This window comes from Cebus imitator, unplaced genomic scaffold (assembly GCF_001604975.1).
Source record: "Cebus imitator isolate Cc_AM_T3 unplaced genomic scaffold, Cebus_imitator-1.0 Scaffold577, whole genome shotgun sequence".
Lineage (NCBI taxonomy): Eukaryota > Metazoa > Chordata > Mammalia > Primates > Cebidae > Cebus > Cebus imitator.
Window position 1 is genome coordinate 672,957 of NW_016107892.1, and position 26,516 is coordinate 699,472.

General features: G+C 43.6%; 1 protein-coding gene and 1 long non-coding RNA gene across 9 annotated transcripts in view; one reads left to right on the plus strand and one right to left on the minus strand.

Moving 5' to 3' along the window:
- Window positions 1-18,023, plus strand: part of LOC119469126 — a 26,717-nt gene extending 8,694 nt beyond the window's left edge. The window contains exons 2-3 of the long non-coding RNA XR_005197942.1: window positions 1,450-1,590; window positions 17,909-18,023. This is a non-coding gene — a long non-coding RNA (uncharacterized LOC119469126). The remainder of the gene's footprint in view (window positions 1-1,449; window positions 1,591-17,908) is intronic.
- Window positions 784-26,516, minus strand: part of LOC108294384 (ATP-dependent RNA helicase DDX19B) — a 30,645-nt gene continuing 4,912 nt past the window's right edge. Inside the window, exons 2-12 of one of the 8 annotated variants that reach the window (XM_017516249.2) lie at window positions 16,627-16,675; window positions 14,993-15,046; window positions 13,647-13,782; window positions 12,452-12,544; window positions 9,288-9,390; window positions 8,019-8,133; window positions 5,108-5,285; window positions 4,511-4,748; window positions 3,492-3,654; window positions 2,248-2,439; window positions 784-1,888 (exon numbers count right to left, since the gene is read on the minus strand). In XM_017516249.2, coding sequence (XP_017371738.1) covers window positions 1,827-1,888; window positions 2,248-2,439; window positions 3,492-3,654; window positions 4,511-4,748; window positions 5,108-5,285; window positions 8,019-8,133; window positions 9,288-9,390; window positions 12,452-12,544; window positions 13,647-13,782; window positions 14,993-15,046; window positions 16,627-16,675 — 1,383 coding nt within the window. In that variant the 3' untranslated portion in view covers window positions 784-1,826. Of the gene's footprint in view, window positions 1,889-2,247; window positions 2,440-3,491; window positions 3,655-4,510; window positions 4,749-5,107; window positions 5,286-8,018; window positions 8,134-9,287; window positions 9,391-12,451; window positions 12,545-13,646; window positions 13,783-14,992; window positions 15,145-16,626; window positions 16,676-26,516 lie in introns of all 8 variants that reach the window. The other 7 variants (XM_017516250.2, XM_037734145.1, XM_017516251.2 and 4 more) reach the window with 7 other exon arrangements.

The following is a 26,516-nucleotide window of genomic DNA, read 5'->3' on the forward strand; positions in this document are numbered from 1 at the left end:
TAGTAGAGACGGGGTTTCACCATGTTGACCAGGATGGTCTCGATCTCTTGACCTCGTGATCCACCCGCCTCAGCCTCCCAAAGTGCTGGGATTACAGGCTTGAGCCACCGCACCCGGCTGAAGAGTCTTATACTTCTTTAATTATTGCCCTTGGTTTTAGTTATTTCAGGGTGGGTCCACAGGACTCAGGGAAGGAGAAAAAAGTATAAAAATTTCTTTTCTCTTTACAAGAATTCCAAGATGTGTCAGAGTTAACCAGAAGCATAGAGAAGACTTTACATAGTCAAGTATCCACCCTAGGAATGTGGTAGAATTGGCAGTCTGTTGGTCTCTTTGGATTGTCAGATTAAAGAAACCACCTGGAGGCTGACACTGGCCCCTTCCCTTCCCAGGAGACAGATCTGGCCTAAATACAGAGATGCCTACAAGGAAGACCTAGGATTGCAATAGTTCTTGGCATATAAAACTCTTCTTTCAGGTCTTAGAGTAAGTGGCCACTCTGTACCAAAGCCAAAGAACTGAAGAGTACTCCTCTTGGCTGGGGTTTCATATTGCTCTTGCAAAATTCAGTTTCCTCTCATCTTTTCTGTCATTCTATGGGTACCAACAGCCTTGGCCAGGTGTGAGTAGTGTCCATTACTACTGTTTGCTCTATCTTGCACAAAGCTGTCAAGTAAGGCTGAAGCAAAGGCCTTGGTGATACTCTTGCCTTAGGCAGATAAATAGCAGCAGTGCAGCTAGTCCTTCTGCACCCGTTTGTATTCCAAAGGTAGTAAACACAGCTGTTCAGAAGCCTTTTATAATAAAGACGTCAAATATCTGAAATCACTTCCCAGCTCTGACAAAACTTGCCTTCTGGGTATGGAGACAAAGCAAGAATTTGTGACGACTGCTGACCACGTCTAGAACTGCCTTGAAGCTGGCCATTAGAGACTTGAAACCACAATTTTCACTAAATCTCAGATCACATTTGCTTGGGGCTACTATGGAGTAAGATGATATTAAGGACACAAAAAGGATGTTGCAAATGCTCATGAGATCAGGTTTTGTGGCAAGCTGGGGCCACCAGTAATTCTCCACGATGACTTCTCTGCAGGACTTGCTTACACACAAGCACAGGACCCACCACTAATCAGATGCGCACTCTATACAGACTGTACCCACCGAGAATAGGCCACAGTCCTGTGGCACAAACCCATATACAAAGGTCTGAGAGGTTGGCATTTTGGTCCATGCTTATTTAACAAATCCCCTTCTGCTGTGGACATTAGGATGGGGGCCTGGCAATACTCAGGTGAGCTGTCTCACCCCAGGTCCAAAGCAGCAGCTCTCAGGCCTCCTCTGCTGCCTCATGCCATTCCAGACATGATGGCTGGGCTTACACACCTATTCTATTGGAGGCCTGTCTCTCTGTGTTCCCTTTTCACTGCTATTCCCTGACTTCCACAGGAGCTGAAGGCTGGCCCACCCACTCCAAACCAGAGAACAAGCACAGGCTGCCACAGGAGATCCTGGGTAAGAAATCAGCTGCAGCATCTAGAGTAGCATGAAGGAAGCACTGGCCAAATTAAAAGATGAAACTTCCAAAAGGTAAATCTCTGTGTATTCATGCCTAATTTTCCAATATTGTGTAAATAATTTTTTCTACCATCCCCCATCATTTGTACACATTTTTGTCAAGTCCAAACATAATTTGAAGTGAGGTAGGTAGTTTCTCTCTCCTCGTGCCGCTGTCCTTGGGGTGATGTTGGGGCCTGTGCCCTGAACGCACTTGTCTCCCGTGATGGGGCAGTGCCAGGGCTGGCACCAGTGGCTGGTGGAACTTCTCAGTTGGCTATTTTCTCGATCTCATCCAAATCATCCGTGTCCAATCTTTCTATCTTCTTATCTGGGGGAAAAATACAGAGGTCTCTACCCTGCCCTGAGAGTGTGCCCTACCTTAGGCCATAGCAATCATTCATTCAGCCCCAAAGGCTACTGCTGCCTCAGCAGGGAGCAGCAGGGCCCCTAGTTACTGACAGCAACAGTCAGAGCCCCAGGTTCCCAAGCCTACTCATAGAACTGTCCTTGGGGTCCCTGGGTCCTGAAGTCTCCAGGTGTGCTCCCTGAGAACTTCCATACGGTCAGAAAGGAAGTGGGGGTGCCAGGGACAAAGGCTGTCTCCGAGCTACAGAAGATCCTACCCCTTTCTCCACCCTGCCCCACTTAGGAAAGTGTGCCAGGCATAGGACCCTCCCCGGGACTCACTAAAATGCTCCTGGATTCTGTTCAGAATGTTCATGCTGTGCTTGCTGTCCACCATGTTCACTGCCAGGCCCCTCTTGCCAAAGCGGCCCGTGCGCCCTATCCGGTGTAGGTAGGTCTCGTTGTCAGGGTTCCCATCCTTGTCCACGGGAAGATCAAAGTTGATAACGACGGACACTTGTTCAACGTCGATCCCTGCAGGAAGCAGAGTTGGAGGCTGAGAGGACTAAGGACAGGACACAAATCAGTTGTGTGGTCCATCCACACAATGGAATATGACTCATTATTAACGGACCGCAGGACTAACAGACGCATGCTGTTGAGGAAGCCCGATCTGAAAGTTCGGGCTCTATGAGATTTAGATGATGCCCAAAAAAGGCAAAACTACAGGCACAGAAACCAAACTAGCAGGGACCAGGAACTGGGGTGCAGGGAGAGGTGATGAGTCCCTGAGAGTTGGAGAAAAGTAAGGACAGGAGACAAAAATCACTGTTGTCCACAGGTAAGTCAATGCATACCAACTTTGAGTAGAGGGAAAGAATTTAGGGGCTGCGTGCAGTGGCTCACACCTGTAATCCCAGCTTTTTGGGAAACCAAGGCAGGCGGATCACCTGAGGTCAGGAGTGCAAGACCAGCCTGGCCAACACTGCAAAACTCCGTCTCTACTAAAAATACAAAAATCAGCCAGGCGTGGTGGTGGGCACCTGTAATCCCAGGCTGAGGCAGGAGAATCGCTTGAACCCGGGAGGTGAAGGTTGCATTGAGCTGAGATTGTGCCACTGCACTCCAGTCTGGGTGACAGAGCGAGACTTGGTCTCAAAAACAAAAAAAAATTGGGACAGGCCAACTCTGGGAACTGGGTACAAGAGTGGGCACATACAGGCAGGGAGCAGAACCTGGAGGAAAAGAATAGACCTTTGACAGGTGCCAACGAAATTATGAAATCCGTCAGTAAGCCTCTGGGAGACACAATGTTCTGGAGATGGGCACCCCTGGAAGAGCAGGCTCCGTTCTCTACCAGTCAGATGCCTGTACATTTCCTTCCACCAAGTCAGGACACCTGGCTTCTGTGGGAGTTCTTTGCACCTGAGGGAAATCCAAACACTCTTTCCTAGAAAGGAATATCGTCACCAACCCCACCTATCTCTCTGAGACTATCAGACTTTCCTGTATGCAAGGATTTCTGGCTCTAACTGGGCCTGGGACCCCGAGCCTGGCAGACCAGGTGGGACACATCCTCTGCTCACCGCGGGCACACACGTTGGTGGTCACCAGAACCTTCTCTTTGCCCTCTCGGAAGCGCTCAATCACCGCAGCCCTCTGCTCCACCATCATCTCCCCACTCAGCAGAGCCACCTGGTGGCCTTCTTTTGAGAGCTCTGCTGCCAGCCAGCTAGCTGTTTTGCGAGTCTGGAGGAAAAAAACAATTGAGAGATGAAAGTATTTGAGTATATTCTTTTTACTTTTTGAGACAGGGTAATCTTAAAACTCCTAGGCTCAAGCCATTGTCCTGCCTTGGCTTCCCAAAGTGCTGGGAGTATAGGTATGAGCCACCGCGGTCAGCTGAAGGTATTTTTTAATCTGGAAGGCTATACCTGAAATTTAGCAGCTAAAGGCTACATTTCTTAAAATTATAAACGAGATATAGTGCAACAGGAAGTAACAATGTCACCTGGGTTGTAATCTTACAAAAGTATTTGTAGAGGCTGGGCGTGGTGGCTCACACCTGTAATCCTAGCACTTTGGGAGGCTAAGGTACACGGATCACTTGAAGTCAGGAGTTCAAGACCAGCCTGGGCAACATGGCGAAACCCTGTCTCTGCTAGGCGTGGTGGGGAGCCTGTAAGTCCCAGCTACTTGTGGGGGCTGAGGCAAGAGGATAGCTTGAACCTGGGAGGTCGAGGCTGCAGTGAGCAGCCAAGATTGCACCAATGCACTCCAGCCGGGGCAACAGAGTGAGACCCTGTCTCAAAAAAAAAAAAAAAAAAAATTTATACCACAAAATATTTAACCTAGGGCACAAATATGAGTTGATTTTCTTGGTTTTGCAATAATATATTATCCACAAATAAGACATAAAGTTCAGGGCCTCTGTGTTTAGGCTATGTATACCTTGCGATAGTACAATTAGCCACTAAAGGAGAACCTGTCTCTTAAATCTTCACCAACCACTTCTCTTCCCATGGCACCCAGGGACATCCAGTCCTCCTGAGCCCTGCTTGGAGCTGGCTGAGAGGGAGGGGCCAGGCCTGCTGCTGCTACTCACATGGCAGAAGATCATGGCTTGAGCAATGGTGATGGCCCCGTAGAGGTTACACAGGGCCTGGAACTTCTCGTCTCTGCTGCTGCACAGGACATAGTACTGTTTGATGGTGTCCAGGGTCTCTTCCTCACGCTTCAGTTTGATAACGTTTGGGTCTGGGACCACTTTCTGGGCAAACTTCCACACAGAGTCTTCAAAGGTGGCGGAGAAAAGCAGCATCTGGCAGTTCCTGGGCAGCATCCTGCAAGGGAAGGCCCTGGCATGTGGCCCCAGGTGTCCCCAGGAAGCAACAGAAGCACAGCCTCCCCAGCTGGGAGGGTCTAGGTGCCCAGGAAGGCTGACGGGGGAGAAGCATCTCAGGGAGGAGGAGCAGCAGGCCTGGGTTGAGGGTAGGGGTGGGGAAGAGTCCCTAGATCTCCTTTCTCAACCCAGGATTGGAGGGACTGTGGTCGGTGCTGACATGGAAATGGCCCGTCAAACAAATGCTGCTGAGAATGCCAGAGCCAAGACCCAGCAGAAGCCAGAGGAAGCGTCTGAAGTAAAGGGAGAAGACGCTGCCAAAGAGGAGGCTGAGAGGTCCTCTGCCCTCGAGATCCCTACCTCTGGATGCGGATGCTCTGATCCTGGTGGCCCTGAGTGGCTATCATGACGTCAGCCTCATCCAGAACAAACACCTTGATTTTCTTGGGATCAATGAACTTGAGCTTGGAGCACCAGTCCAGCACGGTCCCAGGGGTGCCGATGACAATCTGCTCACTGATCTTCTGGCCTCTTTCCACTGTGGAGACCCAGGTGACTTTCATGGGTATTTCAAAGGCAAAGCCCGCTCTGGAAATCAAAGCTCTGCCCATCCTTCTAGGACTAGGAGAACAAGTTATTTCCAGATTTCAAAACACACATGAGTGTTCCCTTCAGCCTTGGTTTCTTCTGCTGTGAAGTGGCCAGATGCCACCTATCTCAGTGCACTGTGTTCAGGATCAAATCCCACACAGCAAACCTTGAATAAGCATCAGTTCCCTTCTGCTTCCTCCTATCATTCAACATCATCCAACTCTTTATGTTTGTTTATTTATTTATTTAGAGACAGGGTGTCACTCTGTTGCCCAGACTAGAGTGCAGAGACACAGTCATGGCTCACTGCAGCTGTATCAAACATCTCATGTACCCCATAAACATACACACCTACTATGTACCCACAAAAGTTCAAAAATTAGAAAAAAAAATTCTGAAAAGGCGTAGATAGTAAGGATATAAACAATTAGAAGATGAAACTTCTTCAGTGACATTGTTCTCCTCTATAATCATACAATTCTCTCTGAAGTACCTGATTTTTTTTTTTTTTTTAATTTTTTAAGACGGGGTTTCACCATGTTGGTCAGGCTGGTCTTGAACTACCAACCTCAGGTGATCCGCCCGCCTTGGCCTCCAAAGTGCTTGGCTTACAGGTGTAAGCCACCATGCCTGGTCTCCTGATCTTTAATGTTATTTTTTTTGCCAACAATGTTCTACCTAGACTAGGACACTTCCTCTTAGGCAGACTCGTTAACAGTTCTTATCTTTCTAATACACTCTGCCCCCTCAGCTATCTTGTCATCTATTTCAAATATGTCAGTTGCTTTTACGTTGTGGTGCAAGGCGTGGTGGTGCACGCCTGTAATCCCAGCTACTCAGGAAAGTGAGACACAAGAATCACTTGAGCCCAGGAGGCAGAGGGTGCAGTGAGCCAGGATTGCATTGCTGTACTTCAGCCTGGGCAATGAGGGAAACTCTGTTTATCTGCCCTTTTAACTTAAATCCAAATTGGAAAATTTTTAATGATTATTTTCCAATAAGTTTCATTATGTTATTTACTTTGCAAGTAAAGTTGGCTTCAAGTTGGCATTAGGACATTGTATGTAGACTTGATTTCTGCAAGTCATAAAGTCACATTTATTTCAGAGATCCATAAAATGCAACCAAACCTCTAGCAACACTTTTTTTTTTTCTTGAGACAGAGTCTTACTCTGTCACCCAGACTGGAGTGCAGCGGTGTGATCCTGCTTCACTGTAACCCCCTCACAGGTTAAAGCGATTCTCCTGCCTCAGCCTCCTGAGTAGCTGGGATTACAGGTGTGTGCCACCGTGCCTGGCTAATTTTTTGGTATTTTTAGTAGAGACAGGGTTTTTCCATGTTGGTCAGGCTTGTCTCAAACTCCTGACCTTCAAATGAGCCACTTGCCTCGGCCTCCCAAAGTTCTGAGACTACAGGTGTGAGCCACCATGCCTGGGCAACAACACTTTTAAAATTACTTAAATAATATTAGTTGTAAAACAAACTAGTGTAGAAAAAAAATTTTTTTTTTAAGAGACAGAGTTTCACTGTGTTGGCCAGGATGGTCTCCATCTCCTGACCATGTGATCCACCCGTCTTGACCTCCCAAAGTGCTGGGATTACAGGCGTTAGCCACCACACCTGCCCTACAAAAGAATATTTTTAGAAAATTAGCTGGTTGCAGCCGGGCACAGAGGCTCATGCCTGTAATCCTAGTACTTTGGGAAGCCAAGATGGGCTGATCACCTGAGGTTAGGAGTTCAAGACCAGCCTGGCCAACATGGCAAAACCCTGTCTCTACTAAAAATACAAAAATTAGCCAGGCATGGTGGTGGTGTCTATAATCCCAGCTACCTGGGAGGCTGAGGCAGGAGAACTGCTTGAACCCAAGAGATGGAGGCTGCAGTGAGCCAAGATTACACCACTGTACTCCAGCCTGGGCTACAGAGGGAGACTCTATCTCAAAATAAATAAATAAATAATAAATAAAATTAAATTTAAAAAAATTAATTAAAAAACATTGGGTGCAGTGATGTCCACCTGTCATCCTAGCTATTAGGGAGGCCCACGTGAGAGAATTGCTTGAGACCAGGAGTTTTAGGCTTCACTGAGGTATGATTGCACAACACTGCACTCCAGCCTGGGCAACAGAGCAAGACCCTGTTTCTAAAATAAATAAAAATAAACACATCTAGAATGCAGACTCTTTGAAAAGCAACTGGTCTGGTCTTGCAAAACGTTAAATGTAATAGGGAGAGAAAAAGGTAGGAGGACAATTCTAGCTAAATCGAAAGAAACAAAGTACAACAACCAAGTGCAATGTCTAAACACTGAACGCTGACTTGATCTTGGTTCAGAAACCAAACAGCCATAAAGGAACACTTTGGGGACAGCTGGGGAGGAATAAAAATTGACTGGATATTAGTTATTCTAGGAAATCAATTTTCCTGGTTGTGATAAGGGTATCCACAGGAATGCCAAAGAATGTCTCATGAGATGCATATCTGCAGTTTACTTACAAATGGTTTGACAAAAATATATACATGTGTATATATAAAGCAAATATGGCAAAATGTTAGGTTTTTGAATCTAGGTGGAGAAAATACATGTGTGTATTATTTTAGCTATTGGGTATGTTTTAAAACATTTCAAAATAAAAAGAATTAGGTTAATGATCTAGGATCACATTCACATACTCACATTTATTGCCTCGAACAGCATAAGCTAACTTCAGTGCAGGGTAAAATTTGCCCATTTGTTCAATCACTTTTCCTGTTTGGAGGGCAAGCTCGTATGTTGGGGAGAGGCATAGACACTGGCAGGGAAAGAATGCAGAGTGCAAATTCAAGACAATAGCTCTTTTGCAAAGGGGAATTACCACTAGGACTCAGCCACTCCTCCAGCTGAAGCTGAAGGAAAGAATATGTACATTAAAGTGTATACCATTTCTTTGTTTTTTTGTTTGTTTCTTGAGACAGGGTCTCACTATGTTGCCCAGGCTGGAGTGCAGTGGCTGTTCACAGGCGTGATCCCACTATTGATCAGCACAGGAGTTTTGACCTGCTCTGTTTCCGACCTGGGCTGGTTCACCCCTCCTTAGGCAACCTGGTGGTCCCCCGCTCCCAGAAGGTCACCATATTGACGCCAAACTTAGTGCGGACACCCGATTGGCATAGTACACTACAGCCCAGAACTCCTGGGCTCAAATGATCTGCCCACCCAGCCTCCCTAGTAGCTGGCACAACAGGCACATGCCACTGCACCCGGCCACCATTTGATTCTTTAAGCTACAAAGTCATAGCTAGAATTCTTAGGGGTCAGAACTCTGGCTGGGTAAAGACACTTGAAAACAGATACCAGCCACTGAAATAGAAAAACCCACCCACAAGCAAGGATCTAAAGTTCCAATTGGCATTAGCTTTCTTTTCACTTACTCAGAAAGCTCTCAGAACTTTCTAATGGATGACAGTTGCAGATGAAACAGGTTTTCCTGCAACTAAAGGAGCCAAGCCTGTATGAAGTATCCCAGAACTGGCTCATGGAAAAGGAAACAGGATTTTTGTTGCCACTGGAAGATATACCATATTATTTGTGCTCAATTTAAGGAGTTTAGTTTGTGTAAAAATTATTCATAGCCTGGCTTCTATTTTTTTGAGACAGAGTTTTGATCTTTTGGTCCAGGCTGGAGTGCAATGGTGTGATCTCAGCTCACTGCAATCAGTGCCTCTCAGGTTCAAGTGATTCTCTTGCTTCAGCCTCCATGTCTGGCTAATTGTTTATTTTTAATACAGACAGGTTTTCACCATGTTGGTCAGGCTGGTCTAGAACTCCTGACCTCAGGTGATCCGCCCTCCTCGGCCTCCCAAAGTGCTGGAAATACAGGCATGAGCCACTGTGCCTGGCCCATAGCTTGGCTTTTAATCCATCAAATGGAAATCCCCTTCTAAACCTAAATTCCCAAGTCCTTACCTGGGGGTATTTGTTTGTAGGTTCTACTTGGCTAAGCATGGCCAGCACAAAGGCAGCTGTTTTGCCAGTACCAGACTGAGATTGGGCAATTAAGTTCTGTGGGCTGAACAAGAAACAAACTGGTTAGGAGCTTAAATCTCAAGTAATCTTTTAATTAATAAAGTTTTTAAAAAATCAGTATTAAAAATTCATGTATGGAAAGAGACCTTGGATGAGAGTATAGCAGTTACATACTCCAGCTTCACAAGAACAAAGCACTATAGAAAGAAGGTTTTCTAGTGGGATTTGAGGCACTCCACATCTTTTTTTTTTTATTATTTTGAAATGAGGTCTCACTCTGTTGACCAGGCTGGAATGCAGTGCAGCCTGATCAACTTGGCCCACTGCAGCCTCGACCTCCTGGGCTCAAGTGATCCTTCTCCTTCAGCCTCCCAAAGTGCTGGGATTATAGGTGTGAGCCACCGCAGTGGGTCTACTGATTCTTTTAAAATGTGAGTCAGCTCATGTTACTTCTCTGCTCAAAAACCTTCCAATCATTCCTCATTTCATTCAAAGTACAAGTTGAAAGCCTCATAATGGCATACAGGGTCCTGCATGATCTGCTCCCCATTACACCTCAGCTGTCATTTCTTACTACTCTCTATCCCTTACTTCGCTCCAGCACACGGCCCCAGTGCTGCTCAGGGAAGAGGCCAGCCATGCTCTTTCTTAGGGCTTGTGCATTGGCTGTACTCTGCTTGGGACAGCTGTCCCCAGGTAACATACTAATTCCTTTCTCTCCATCAAGTCTTTGCCCAGCTATCACCTACTTCAGGAGATCCTACCATAACCACTTGATTTAAAAGTGTAATCTACCTTGAAATGCCTAAAAAAAAACAAGATGTAGGTTTTGGTGGCAGGGTAGGGAGCAACAGTGGCAAGAACCAAGTCTTGCCTTGAAGGTGGCAAGCAGCAGCCTCTGAAGCAGCTCAAGAAGCAGGCAAGACTTGGCATGGTGGCTTACACCTGTAATCTCAGCACTTTGGGAGGCCAAGGTGGGTGCATCACTTGAGGTCAGGAGTTTGAGACCAGCGTGGCCAACATGGTGAAACCCTGCCACTCCTAAAAATACATAAAATTAGCTGGGCGTGGTGGCAGGTACCTGTAGTCCCAGCTATTCGGGAGGCTGAGGCAGGAGAATCGCTTGAACCTGGGAGGTGGAGGTTGCAGTGAGCTGAGATCACACCACTGCACTCCAGCCTAGGTGTGGTGGCTCATGCCTACAATCTCAGCACTTTGGGAGGTTGAGGTGGGTGGATTTCTTCAGCCTAGGAGTTTGAGACCAGCTGGGCAAAATACTGAAACCCTGTCTCTACAAAAGATACAAACATTAACTGGACATGGTGGTACATACCTGTAGTCCCAGCTACTTGGGAGTCTGAGGTGTGAGGATCCCTTGAGCCCAGGAGGTAGAGGGTGGAGGTTGCAGTCTGCAGTGATCTGAGACTGTGCCACTGCATTCCAACCCCGGTGACAGAGCAAGACCCTGTCTCAAAAAAAACAGCAGCAGCAGCAGGCCAAAGAGATGGACAAGGAAAATGAGGTCTTCCAGCAGGATTAAAAAGGGTAGAAGCTCATAGCAAGGGCAAAGGAGAGAAGAGGAAGTGAGACTGTGGGTAGAGAATGAAAGTCTGAAAAAAAAAAAAAAAAAAAAAAAAAAAACAGAAGAAACTTGAACTAAAAGTGAAGTCATGGGGGAAGACCCCCAGCCACAAGTGGAGTTTTAAAATCTGACAAAAATAAGCTGTTCCTTGTGCCCGAGGTGATGGTGACTCTTTTTTGTTTGTTTGTTTGGAGACATGGTCTCACTCTGTTGCCCAGGCTGGAGTGCAGTGGCATGATCTCAGTTCACTGCAGCCGCCACCTCTCAGGTTTCAAGCAATTCTTGTGCCTCAGCTTCCTGAGTAGTGGGACTACAGGCATGCACCATAGTGCCTGGCTTTTTTTGTTTGTTTGTTTGTAGAGATGGGTTTCACCATGTTGGCCAGGCTGGTCTCGAACTCCTGACCTCAAGTGATATGCTCGCTTCAGCCTCTCAGAGTGCAGGGATTACAGGTGTGAGCCACTGCATCTGGCCGCCACAGTGGTAACTCTTGATTCTATTTCTGTTTAAACATCTAGATTCCCTGTCTCTCAGTGCTTATATAGGTTGGAGAAAAAAAGAAAAAAAGAAGAGAAATAGATTCCCTTACTTGGCATGTTCTCTGAAAAAAAAAAAAAAAAAAAAAAAAAAAAAAAAAGAAAAGAAAAATAGATTCCCTATCAAAACATCTGTTGCCCTTTGTAGTTAGAATAAAGTGTTGTACATTTAATTTCTTTTTTATTTTTGCCTTTTAATACAGATGAAGTCTTACAATGCTTCCCAGGCTGGTCCCAAACTCCTGGACTCAAGCCATCTGCCTGCCTTGGCCTCCCCAATTCCTGGGATAACAGGCATAAGCCGCCCTGCCTGGCCAAAATTTATTATAATTATAATAATTTTTTTTTTGAGACAGTCTCACTCTGTTGCCCAGGCTAGAGTCCAGTGGTGCGATCTTGGCTCACTGCAACCTCCACCTCCCAGGTTCAAGCAATTCTCGTCTCAGCTTCCTGAGTAGCTGGGACTACAAGTGCCTGCCATCACACCTGGCTAGTTTTTGTATTTTTAGTAGAGTGGGGTTTCACCATGTTGGCCAGGCTGGTCTTGAACTCCTGATCTCAAGTGATCTGCCTGCCCTGGCCTCTCAAAATGTGGGGATTACAGGCGTCAGCCTCTGCACCCAGCCAAAATTTATTATTTTTAATTGAAGTAAAAAATATATAACATTTGCTCTTTTACCCACTTTTAAGTATACTATTCAGCAGCATTAACATTTGTAATTTATTACCTGTTATATTTTAATAAAAATGAATTATCTACATTTCAAACTAGAATGTAAGCTCCTGTGGGCATGAATTTTGGTCTGTTTTGTTGACTAATGTATATAACTGCCTAGCATAGTATCTGTTACATACCAGGCACTCAATAAATATTTGTTAATGATGAAAGGTACTAGATAATTCTAGTGATAATGCTGGTCTCTTCTAATATTTTCAATTTAAAAATGGGAAATCTAAAATGAAATGGATTGTAACAGGACACATACGGCTCAGCGAGCATCAGTGGCAATGCATTCTCTTGTATCTTGGATGGACGATTGAAACCCATGGCATAGACTCCTTGGAGAAGCTGTGGTTTCCTAGAAAAACAGTTAAAGATGAAAGTCACAGTCTCTTTGGTTGAGGAAGGCAGCAAAGTATCTGGAAGATTTTTCTCTTTTACTGTTTACACATAGATTTTTGTTTGTTTTTCAGACAGAGTCTTGCTTATTGCCCAGGCTGCAGTGCAGTGGTGCAGTCTCAGCTCACTGCAACCTCTGCCTCCCAGGTTCAAGCAATTCTTGTGCCTCAAGCTTCCCGAGTAGCTGTGATTACGGGTGCATGTCACCATGCCCCACTAATTTTTGTATTTTCAGTAGAGACAGGGTTTCACCATGTTGGCCACATTGGTCTTGAACTCCTGACCTCAAGTGGTCTGCCTGCCTCAGCCACTCAAAGTGCTGGGATTACAGGTGTGAGCTACTGTGCCTGGCCTATACATAGTCTGTAATCAACAATAATTGAGCTGTGCTGAATACATGTTAATACAACTAAAACTTTTATAGATCATCTGGAAATTTTACTAAATATCCCAAACACCTAAAGTATTTATTTATATTTTTTAGATGGAGTCTGGTCTTGCTCTGTTGCCCAGGCTGGTCTGGAACTCCTGGCCTCAAGTGATCCTCTCACTTTGGCCTCCAAAAGTGCGGGGACTGGAGGTGTGCACCACTGCACCCAGCTAAATTCTTTTATAAAATTTGGGCAGCGGCTGGGCGCAGTAGCTCATGCCTGTAATCCCAGCACTTTGGGAGGCCAAGGCCAAGGCCAATGGATCATGAGGTCAGCAGATTGAGACCAGCCTGGCCAACATGGTGAAACCCCATTTCTACTAAAAATACAAAACTTAGCCAGGTGTGGTGGTGCACGCCTGTAATCCCAGCTACTCAGGAGGCTGAGGGAGGAAAATTGGTTTAACCTGGGAGCAGAGGTGGCAGTGAGCCGAGATCATGCTACTGCACTCCAGTACTCCAAGCCCAGGTGACAGAGGACAGAGCAAGATTCTGTCTCAAAAAAAAAAAAAAAAAAACTTGGTTAGCTAAAACTGTTCTGTTGTGATAAAAAGTAAAAAGATATCTATAACAGGCCTAAGATCTCTATTTCAGTGCAAAGGGAAGAGTCAGGAAGTGAATAAATACTCACAGCCGAAGCTCTTCAAAAGACTTCACCGAGTACAGGGGGGAGTTTGGATCCCGCTGTAGGACTTCCACTTGGTTTGTGTTATCGACAAGGTTGCTTCTGATCAGCTTGTTGAGTAAGGACTGGGCAGCTCTATCCTCTGTCAGGAAAAAAAAGCAAAAAATTTTTTTTTTTTTTTTTTTTTTTTTGAGACAGAGTCTCTCTCTGTCATCAGGCACCAGGCTGGAGTGCAGTGGCGCAATGTCAGCTCACTGCACTCCTGGGTTCAAGCAATTCTCCTGCCTCAGCCTCCCGAGTAGCTGGGACTACAGGCTTGCGCCACCACGCCCAGCTAATTTTTGTATTTTTTAGTAGAGATGGGGTTTCACCATGTTGGCCAGGATGGTCTTGATCTCTTGACCTCGTGATCTGCCCACCTTGGCCTCCCAAAGTGCTGGGATTACAGGCGTGAGCCACCGTGCCTGGCAAAAGCAAAGAATTTTAAAAGTCTTTGAAACCTACCAGGTGTTTACTCGAATTCAGTTGCCATTTGTGTTTTAAATAATAATGTACTAGGCCAGGCGTGGTGGCTCACACCTGTAATCTAAGCACTTTGGAGGCCAAGGCGGGCGGATCACCTGAGGCCGGGAGTTTAAGACCAGCCTGACCAACATGGTGAAACCCCGTCTTAAAAAAAAAAAAAAAACTACTGATCATTCAAATTCAAGGTACATTATAGTTTTGACTTATAAATTAAAATAGTTTATTTTAAAAAAAAAAGGTTATGATACTCACACGACTCATTTAAGCCTCATATTCTTCTCCATACTCTAACAGCCCTCTTTACCTGCAGTTATCTATTCCTCCTATCCAGACCCACATATTTACTCCCCAGTTTGCACTCCATATAAATCTAAAGTAATTAACATATCACAACAATGAAAAAAATTAGGAATTAAAGTCTATACCTTAATATTTTATAAGTTGATCTCATCATCCATGTCAAATATATCAAAACATCATTAAGCTTAATTTTATTGAACAATAGAGAAGCAACTTAAAATTTCTTTTATAACACCTTGTTCAACTGTTCAGTTGTTCAATGTAAAATTTCTTTAAATGTAAACCATTAGAATTCCTTCGCCTACTGAGTATAATGAACTTTTATGCTAGCACTGTATCTCCTATTAGTCAAGCCAAACTGGGTATAAAAACGAAGCTTCATAACAATCCACTTTCTTTTCTTTTTCTTTTTTTTGTTTGCTTAACCTTGTTTTTACCATTGTATGTAGCAAGTTTCTTGAAGACAACAATCCACTTTCTTAGAATGCAGAAGCTTGTTATTATATAAAGCTCCATGGCTGTGTTACCTTTCTCTTCTTCATCTGTCTTCTCTGCATTGGCACTGGTCTTGACAACAGCACCTTTAGCAGACACAAAGTGGCCATCATTCAGAATCACATCCGATACCCAACAGCTGACACAATTCAAATTCTATGACACTAGAAGTTTTTGTAAAGGCCTGGGGAGCAAAAAATAAATGAGGAAACCGAGGCACTGATAAAAAACATTTTATTATCCCTAAATAAACAAAGATGTAAAACACTGATGTTCATATTTCTATTCTTTCCTACTCTAGGTCTCCTCCCCGTACCTCAAAATCTAGTATTTCCCTCATTGAATCAGTACTTCTGAAATATTATAGAAAGATTATTAGAGCGATTAGTGATCGGAAAACTACCTTGATGCTCAAAAGAGGAATATCTATGCAAATTGTATTTTATCAATATGTGAACACACTGATGCCATTCAGATTCATGTATATAACAAATGAGCACCAAGACCAACAAAAAATATTCATGTATATAAATTTGTTTTTCTTTATTTGAGACAGAGTCTCACTCTTGGCCAGGGTGGAGTGTAGTGGTGCGATCTTGGCTCACTGCAACCTCTGCCTCCTGGATTCAAGAGATTCCACTGTCCCAGTATCTTGAATAGCTAGGATTATAGGTGTGCACCACCACACCCAGCAAATTTTTGTATTTTTAGTAGAGACAGGGTTTCACCATGTTGGTCAAGCTGGTTTTGAACTGTTGACCTCCGATAATCCGTCGGCCTCAGCTTCCCAAAGTACTGGGATTACACATGATTCATAAAATCTATAGTCGAATGATACTATGGTTATATAAAAATCACACAAAAAAGATTTTAAGTGAATTTTGAGAAAGGCAGATGTTACATTTACTTCCTGTAATATTAAGTATATCAACAGTAATTTAATGGAAATCTTAAATTTTTGATAAATATGATTTAAGAATAAATAAACTGTCAGGTTGCTCATACTTTGTCTATCTCATCCCAAATTGAAGAACATTAAGAAAAAAATTAGTCTTTGTCAGTATAGTCCCATGGTTAGTAATTAGTCCCACTTAAGTATCCTCATTTTTTTCACCCCCTCCCTTGCTGTCAGTGTGCAGTCCTCATTCTTATATTAAAAACACTTTGAAGCCAGATGTAGTAGCTCACTCCTGTAATCCCAACACTTTGGGAGGCTGAGGTGGGAGGACTGCTTGAACCCAGGAGTTAGAAACCAACCTGGGTAACATAGGGAGATCTCATCTCTACAAAAAATCAAAAATAAAAAATTAGTTGGGCATAGTGGGTTGTGCCAGTAGTCCCAGCTACTCAGAAGGCTGAGGCGGAGGATCACTTGAGTCTGGGAGGTTGAGGCTCCAGTGAACCATGATAGCACTACTACACTCCAGCCTGGGCAACAGAGCAAGACCCTGTCTCTTAAAAAGTAAACAAATAAACATAAAAAAATTAAAACACTTTGGTCATATAATCCAGTTTGTTGGTTCACAAATCAAATGGTTACCAGTATCTGCCAATGCCCTGCCTAGTACAAATAGTTTTTTTTTTTTTTTTCCAGACAGCTGTTATGCCAAAACAGAAATACTGAAGGAAATCACATTTGTTTTCAAACTAGCTGTTAGTTACTTACCATTGGCATCTGGTTTGATTTTCTCTTCCTTAAGATGCAAGTTGCTCAACTAAATGGAGAATATGGGGGAGGGGGAAAGTATCAGGAAAACCACTTAAAAGATTTGGTATCAACAGAGCCTCCCTAATCAAGCTGGGGATAAAACAGCCATTCTCAAGGTATATTCATTAGGACCAATTCATTAGGTTGTTTTGTTTACTAAATGTCTGATGAGAATAAACAACATTTCTCATAAATACACCAGTGGAAAAAATGCTCCAAATCTGTACCTTCTACTTACAATTCTAGGAGAGAAATATAATTTGTGAGTTTGCTTAATGCCCTGATTATAAACTCTCTGTAGCGTATCATTAGAGTTGTCATTCTCTCATATTTCTTTGGTGTGTGTGTGGCGGGTGGAATGGCTCCATTCCAAATCATATTTCAAACAAGGAAATTTAAAGAGATTTTGAAAATGCAGTCATAATTTGGAGAACTGGGAAAGGAGGACTGCAACAAAAAGCATCTGTGAGGCCAGGTGTGGTGGCACTCGCCTGTAATCCCAGCACTTTGGGAGGCCGAGGTGGGCAGATAACCAGGTCAACAGATTGAGACCATCCTGGCCAACATGGTGAAACCCTGTTTCTACTAAAAATACTAAAATTAGCTGGGTGACTATAGGCACTTGCCTATAGTCCCAGCTACTTGGAAGGCTGAGGTGAGAATCGCTTGAACCCAGGAAGCAGAGGATACAGTGAGTCGAGATTGAGCCACTGCACTCCAGCCTGGGTAACAAGAGCGAAACTCCGTCTCAAAAAAAAAAAAAAAGAAAAAGAAGAAAAGCATGTCTGGGTAGGCATCAGTCATGCTGCAACTTTCAAGACATAAGACCACAGCGTGCTGATGTGCAGACTCATATTCAAGTCACCTTTTGCTGGCGTCTGATGTAGTTGGGAATGGCCTGGTGCATTGTGCCACACTGTGTAATCAAAATACCCACTGGGGTGAAGTGAGAATAGAAAGGAAGAGGCAGAGCAGAGACATTTCAAAGAATGAATTATTAAGACTTTGATCGAATACTGTACATTAGAGATATCCTAGCAGGTCTTATCTCCCCTATTAGAATGCATGTACCTTCCTGACAGGGATTGTTTCATTTTTTACTGCTCCTTGAGGAGCAGGGCTACCCTACAGGAAATATGCCCAGAGTAGTAGACTATTTTTAGTTTTTGGATGTAGCACAGAGCAAACTAAGTGCTCTAGTTGTAAATTTTTATTTAAAAAAAAATTTTTTTTTTTAAAGGTCAGAAAGCATTCAGAAGTCTCGGACCACAGCACAGGGATTAAATGGAAACTCTGGCGTGAGTAAGTAACCCTTCAAGCTAAAGCTAACCCTAATCACAAAATATCAAGCGAGGCATCATCTAATAAAAATTAAAAAAAAAAAGAAAATCACAACCTAACAGTTCTTTCTTTTTTTTCTGCAGACAGGGTCTCGCTCTGTTGCCCAGGTTAGAGTGGTGCAGTGGCATGATCATGGCTCACTGAAGCTTCAACCTCCTGAGGCTCAGGCAGTCCTCCCACCTCAACCTCCCAAGTAGCCAGGACTACAGGAGCTCACCACCATGCCTGGCTAATTTTTTTTTTGTGGGGGGGTGGGGACAGAGTCTTAACTCTGTTGCCAGGCTGGAGTCCAGTGGTACGATCTCGGTTCACTGCAACCTCTGCCTCACGGGTTCAAGCGATTCTCCTGTCTCAATCTCTGGAGTAAGTGAGATTACAGGCACATGCCACCATGCCCAGCTAATTTTCGTATTTTTAGTTGAGACAGAGTTTCACCATGTTGGCCAGGATGGTCTCGATCTCTTGACCTCGTGATTGCCCACTGCAGCCTCCCAAAGTGCTGGGATTACAGGCATGAGCCACTGCACCTGGCCTGCCCGGCTAATCTTTTATTTATTGTAGAGTAAGAATCTTACTGTGTTGCTCAGGCTGGTGTTGAGCTCCTGGGCTCAAGTGATCCTCCAGCCTCAGCCTTTCCAAGTGCTGGGATTAGAAATGTAAACCACTGCATCAGGCTGCATTTCTGCTGTCCTTCTAAGTTCAAGAACAGGGGAAAAGGGAAAGACAGTAGACAGGGGAAAACAAAAAAATGTTTTAATGGGTGGTTTGTTGGGAATGGAGGAGCCCCATTTCACGGAAATGGATCGGAAGTTTCTGTTGTCTTTTTGCTTTGGTACTGGGAGAGAGGAAGCAGAAAGGGAACACAGTGGAGAAATCAGAAAAAAGGAAATTAACAAAAAGGAAATCATTCAACTGGAGAAGGCCAATTGAAAAAAAAAAAGAAATTATAAAGCAGTAAAAATCATTCACTAATTCTGAAGGATAAAGAACACACAATGGGGGAGGGTAGTTGGGGATAGCATGCTGGGCTTAATACCTAGGTGATGGTTTGATAGGTGCGGCAAACCCCCATGGCACATTTTACCTATGTAACAAACCTGCATGTCCTGCACATCTACCCCAGAACTTAAAAAAAAGTAAAAATAAAAAAAACAACAAACAACTGGGAGCGGCGGCTCACGCCTGTAATCCCAGCACTTTGGGAGGCTGAGACAGGTGGATCACTTGAGGCCAGGAGTTCGAGACCAGTCTGACTGACATGGCGAAACAACATCTCTACTAAAAATACAAAAATTAGCTGGGGGTGATGGCACGTGCCTGCAATTCTAGCTTCTCCGGAGGCTGAGGCAGGAGAATCACTTGAACTTGGGAAGTGGAGGCTGCAGTGAGCTGAGATCGTGCCACTGCACTCCAGCCTGGGCGACAAGAGTGAAACTCCACCTCTAAATAAATAAATGAATAAATAGACTGCTCACATCCTGCCAATTAACCTGGTCTAGTACTCAGGGCTGTTAAAAAGAGAAAGAGAGGCTGGGCGCTGTGGTTCATGCTGCTAATCTTAGCACTTTGGGAGCTGAGATGGGTGGACTGCTTGAGCTCAGGAGTTTCAGACCAGCCTGGGCAACATGGCAAAACCCCATCTCTACAAAAATACAAAAACTAGCCAGTCGTGGTGGCATACATCTGTAGCCCCAACTACTCGGGAGGCTGAGGTGGGAAAATTTCTGGAGCCTGGGAAGTCAAGGATGAAGTGAGCACGAAGATGCCACTGCACTCCAGCCTGGATGACAACAAGACCCTGTCTCAAAAAAAACTTTTTTTTTTTTTAATAGCAAGTGTACAGGAGTAAAGTTAACAGTACTTATTCCTATGGTAATAATTACTATCTAAAATAAATGAAAGAGACCTGAAGTTTAAACGAGTTAATGAGGTATAAATGAGTTAGAAATAACCATTACCATTTTCTTTTTGTTTATTTTTTGAGACGGAGTTTTGCTCTTGTTGCCCAGGCTAGAGTGTAATGGTGGGATCTCGGCTCACTGCAACCTCTGCCTTCTAGGTTTAAGCGATTCTCCTGCTACAGCCTTGCAAGTAGCTGGGATTACAGGCATGCACCATCATGCCTGGCTAATTTTATTTTTATTTTTTTTTAGATGGAGGCTCAGTTGCCCAGGCTGGAGTGCAGTGGCACAATATCAGCTCAGTGCAACCTCCACCTCCTGGGTTCAAGTGATTCTCCTGCCTCAGCCTCCCAGTAGCTGGGATTAGAGGTACCCACCACCATGCCTGGCTAATTTTTTTGACTTTTTAGTGGAGACAGGAATTCACCATGTTGACCAGGCTGGTCTTGAACTTCTGACCTCAGGTGATCCACCGGCCTTGGCCTCCCAAACTGCTGGGATTCCAGGCGTGAGCCACCACATCTGGCCCATAAAGTGTTTTTAATATTCAACAATAAAAGAACATACAACAATGAAAGGATCATTTTTTAAAAATTATTTTTACTTATTTATTTTTTTTCAGACTGAGTCTCACTCTGTTGCCCAGGCTGGAGTGTAGTGGCATTATCATGGCTCATTGCAGTCTCAACTTCACAGGATCAAGGATCCTCCTGCCTCACCCTTCCAAGCAGTTGGGACTACTGGTGTCTGCCACCACACTGGGCTAACATTCTTTTGTTGATACATTGTTCAACTCAAAGTTAACAGTAAAATGAAATGTATAGGAAACGGTGGTAGCAACACTATAAATAAAAGTAATAGATGTCCTTTTGATTACAATGTATCAGAATTCTGATGAGGTTCTCGTAGAATCTACAAGCTACACAGTCTTTACTTGGCTGTAAGGATCTCAAAGCCTACAATATAAAAGCAGCACTAAAGTTTGCATTACCCACCTTAGTGTCAGGGAACTGACTGCTGAAACTTATGTTGAAAGAGTTAGTTCAGATACCTTTCTTTGCTCTATTTATTTGAATCAAAAGAAAAAAACAATTTTTCTTGCAACTTGATTGGAAACCATTTTGAAATCAAGAAAACTAATGAAAAGGCAAGCCAGACAAATAGACAAAAACTCCCACCATTTCCAAATTGCTCAAAGCCCTACTTTTATAATAGCCAGAATTTTAAGTGCCTTTAATATTTTAGTTTTTAAGGTGTCAAAATAATTGAGAACTATTCAGTTACACTTCATTTTATTCAAAAGCTACTTGAGAACAGATTCTTGAAACATAAGAAGGAAGAGGCTGGGCATGGTAGCTCACGTCTGTAGTCCCAGCACTTTGGGAGGTTGAGGAAGGCGGATCACCTGATATTGGGAGTTTGAGACTAACCTGACCAACACGGAGAAACCCCATCTCTACTAAAAATACAAAAAATTAGCCAGGCATAGTGGCACATGCCTATAATCCCAGCTACTTGTGAGGCTGAGGCAGGAGAATTGCTTGAACTTGGGAGGCGGAGGATGCAGTGAGCTGAGATCATGCCACTGCATTCCAGCCTGGGCAACAAGAGCTAAACTCTGTCTCAAAAAAAAAAAAAAAAAGAGGAAGAAGAAGGAAGGGAGAAGAAGAGGGAGAAGAAGGAGAAGGAGGAGAAGGAGAAAGAAAGGAGGAGGAGGAGGAGGAGGAGGAGGAGGCGGCGGCGGCGGCGGCAGCGGCAGCAGAAGAACAAGAAAAAGGGGAGGGGGGGAAGAGGAGGAGGAGGAGGAGGGGGAAGAGGAGGAGGAGGGAAGAAGAAGAAAGGAAGAAGGAAGAAGAAGGAGAAGGAAGAAGGAAAAGGAGAAAGAAGAAAGAGAAGGAAGAAGGAAAAGGAGGAGGAAGAAGAAAGAAGAAGAAGAGAAGAAGGAAGGAGAAGGAGAAGAAGGAGGAGGAGGAGAAGAAGGAGGAGGAGGAGAAGAAGGAGGAGGAGGAGGAGGCGGAGGTGGCAGCAGAAGCAGAAGAACAAGAAAAGGGAGGAGGAGGGGGGAAGAGGAGGAGAAGGGGGGAAGAGGAGGAGGAGGGAAGAAGGAGAAGGAAGAAGGAGAAGGAAGGAGAAGGAGAAAGAAGAAAGAAGGAGAAGAAGAGAGGAAGAAGGAAGAAGAAGAAGAAGAAGGAAGAAGAAGAAGAGAAGGAAGAAGAAGAAAGAAAGAAAGAAAGGAAGAAGAAAGGAGGAGGAGGAGGAGGGGGAGGGGAGGGTGAGGAAAGAAGAAGAAACATTTAATGGTAAATGAACCATCCTGAATAGGGATCATTTTAGGCAAAATTGTGAGGTAGGAGATTTAGAAAGTCCTACTCATCAGTCTTTGGCCTCTAAATTGAAAAAGAGGGCCAAGCTGAAGTGGGAGGATCACTTGAGGCCAGGAGTTTGAGACGAGTCTGGGCAACATAGTGAGACTCCACCTCTATAAAGATTAAAAATAAAAATATCGGCAGGACACAATGGCTTGTGCCTTTAATCCCAGCATTTTTGGAGGCTGAGGAGGGAAGATCCCTTGAACTCAAGGAGTTCAAGACCAGCCTGGGCAAAAAAGCAAGACCCCCACCTCCTAAAAAATAAATAGGCCAGGCATGGTGGCTCATGCCTGTAATCCCAGCACCTTGGGAGGCCGAGGTGGGTGGATCACCTGAGGTCAGGAGTTCGAGACCAGCCTGACATGGTGAAACCCTGTCCTCTACTTTAAAAGTGCAAAAAAATTAGCCAGGCATAGTGGCACCTTTAATCCCAGCTACTTGGGAGGCTGAGGCAGGAGAATCACTAGAACCCAGAAGGCAGAAGTTGCAGTAAGCCAAGATTGTGACATTGCACTCCAGCCTGGGCAAAAGAGTGAGACTCTGTGTCAAAGAAAATAAATAAGTAAAATAAATAAATAATAAATTTAAATACATTTTAAAATAAAATAAGTAAAAAATATTAGCTGGGCATGGTGGCATGTGCCTGTAGTTCCAGCTACCAGGAAGGCTGAGGTGGGAAGATTGCTTGAGCACAGGAGTTCCAGGTTACAGTGTGCTATGATCTTGCCACTGCATTCCAGCCCGGGTGACAGAGTGAAACCCCATCTCTATTAAAAAAAAAAAATACACACACACACACACACACACACACGCCAGGCACAGTGGCTCACGCCTATAATCCCAGCAATTTGGGAGGCTGAGGTGGGCAGATCACCTGAGGTCGGGAGTTAGAGACTAGCCTGACCAACGTGGAGAAATCCCATCTGTACTAAAAATACAAAATTATCCAGGCATGGTGGTGTATGCCTGTAATCCCAGGTACTCAGGAGACTGAGGCAGGAAAATCACTTGAACCTGGGAGGCAGAGGTTGTGGATGATTTGAGATCATGCCATTGTACTCCAGCCTGGGCAACAAGAGCAAAACTCCATCTCAAAAAAATACGTATATAATATGTATATTTTTATGCGTGTCTGTGTGTATGTGTGTATATATGTGTATATATATGTGTGTGTATGTGTATATATATGTATATGTGTGTATATATGTGTACATATATATATACACACACACACACACATATATACACACATACACACACATATATATACATACAACCAGGTGTGGTGGCTCACGCCTGTAATGCTAGTACTTTGGGAGGCTGAGGTGGGTGGATTGCCTGAGCGCACGTGTTTGAGACCAGTGTGGGCAACATAATGAAACCCTGTCTCTACTGAAATACAAAAATTAGCTGGGCATGGTGGCATGTGCTTGTAGTCCTACCTACTTAGGAGGTTGAGGCATGAGAATCGCTTGAACCCGGGAAGTGGAGGTTGCAGTAAGCCTAGACAGTGCCACTGCACTCCAGAATAGTACTGCGAGACTCTGTCTCCAAAAAAATTTTTAAAAAGTGCCATTCATAGACAATACTAAATATGTAACCTCAAAGAAAATACTAATCTTAAAGATTAATGATGCAGCTTCTTTGGAAAACATCCTGGCCATTCCTTACAAGTTAAACACAGAGCTACTATATAATCTAGCAGTTCCACTTCTAGATATATACCCAAGTATTGAAACTATACATCCACTCAAAAACTTGTACATTAATTGATCAAAAGCAACATTATTAATAGTAGCTAAAAAGTAGAAATAATCCAAATGTCCAGAAGTTGATGAATGGATAAATAAAATCTGGTATATTTATACAATGGAATATTATTTAGCAACAATAAAGTACTGATACATGCTACAACTAATGAACCTTAGTTCATTATACTAAGTAAAATAAGCCAGTCACAAAGGATCACATACCATGATTCCATTTATATGAAATGTTTAAAAGAGGCAAATCTAAAGAGACAGAAAGTAGACTAGTGGTTGCCTAGAGCTGGGGAGTTTGGAGGGAAGCAGGGAGTGATTGCTAACATGTAGAGTTTGCTTTTGGGGTGATGAAAATGTTCTAAAATTGACTGTGATATAAGCTACACACCTCTGAATAGACAAAAAGTCAGTGAACTGTACCCTTTAATGTCCTAATAATAGGGTTCCAAAATTCTGTTTCATAAAATGCAGGAATTTGTTGTTGTAAGGTTAGTAAAATGGCTGGTTTGGGCCTGCTAAAAACAGCAAGAGTTAATCATTTTACACCTGAGTTTTTATTATCACTGGATTATTATGAGTTTCTGTTCTATCTGAAAGATAGTTCTATGACGCAAACTCAAGCCAAAAAGAAAATGACAAAGCTACCACTCCCAACAAACCCTCTTAGGCACACTAATAGGTTAAAACAATGACAATTTAACCTGACGTGAATGGCCAGGCCCATGGCTTATGCCTGTAATCCCAGCACTTTGGGAGGCCGAGGCAGGTGAATTGCTTGAGCCCAGGAACTCAAGACTGGCCTGAGCAACATGGTGAAACCCTATTTCTACAAAAAGTACAAAAATTTGCCAGGTGTGGTAGTGCACACCTGTAGTCCCAGCTACTTTCAGGGCTGAGGTAGGGAGGACTGCATGAGCCTGGGAGGTCGAGGGTGCAGTGAGCCACAAACATACCACTGCACTCCAGCCTGGGTGACAAAGTTAGATCCTATCTCAAAAATAAAAAATAAAAAATAATTTTTTTAATTAAAAATCTCTCAGAACTACTGGAAATACAGATTTATCTCTATGCTGACTAATGATGTCATTTTTTTCTAAGTGTATACTGTGCCTTGAGATATTGGCTAATAAAAATATGAAGCCAGCACAAGGAAGCACAGGAAAGTGTTATTTCATTTTTATCTCAGCCTTTATTTTGTATTTGCTTGACAACGTACATAATATATTTAGTAAATAATAAAACAGTAAAGTATGTGATTGCTAAATAGATATGTACATATTGAGAGTGAATGGTCGAAGGTTTCTTTGCAACAGAGCCATGTAACAGAATAACAAACTACACAGTTTCTTTACTCATTTAACAATGCCTGCCAGGTTAGGCCTGAGAAATGCTCAAATGGATAAGGGCCACAGTTAAGGGAGGGGATGACATAATGAAAACAGGAGCATTAAGTGGAAGTAGGTGTTCTGAGTGCTGAGACCTCCCTCACCCTTTTCTCTACCCTAGATTCCAGAACACTGAGTCAGACCTCCACCATCTAGGCAGGAGATTAGAGGATCCCTCTCTGCAAAATCTGGCCAGAACTGGGAGGAAAGTTCTCAGGACACTGATATGGGCCACTAAAGATACACAGTTAAGGTCAGAATAGACAAGTCCCACTCATGGGTTTAGAGCTTCCACTTATCTTTGTAGTCACCCACTTCTAAATATGAATGGCCAAGCAAGGATTATAGACATCTGAGAAATAGTCATCATGAAAAAGTAGACACGGAAATATGTAGATAAAACACGCTGCACATGAAACAGAAACTGGGCAGAGAGAAGAATAAAAATATCCTCCAAATGATGAGGATGTTATGACCATGAAAGCAGTACAGGGTATTGTCTGTAAAAAAGGAACAGTAAAGGAAGAAGAAAAAAGTTCCTGAAATTAAAAACATGATAGTAGAAGTGAAAATGAAATATACTAGACAGTAGCTGAGAAAATTTCCCAGGAAATATAGAAAAAAGGAAAAAAAAAGAGACAAAGATGAAAAATAGAAGAAAAAGAAAACTAAAAGAACACAAAAAGAACTAATCATTTAAAAATTGACAAATTAGGTTAATCAAAATTGAAAATATCTATTATTTGAAAAGTATGGTTGAAAAAAGACAAGTTGTAGTTTGGAAGAATATATGCAAAACATATCCGATAAAGTATTTATCATGCCTGTTATCCATCCCAGCACTCTGGGAGGCCAAGGTGGGAGGATTGCTTGAACCCAGGAGTTCAAGACCAGCCTGGGCAACATGGCAAAACCCTGTCTTTACAAGAAATACAAACATTAGCCAGAGGTGGCGCATGACTGTGTTCTCAGTTCTCTTGGTGGCTGGGTGGGAGGATCCCTTGAGCCCAGCGGGTGGATGTTTCAGTGAGCCAAGGTCGCACCACTGCACTCTAGCCTTGGTGACAGAGTGAGACCCTGTATCAGAAA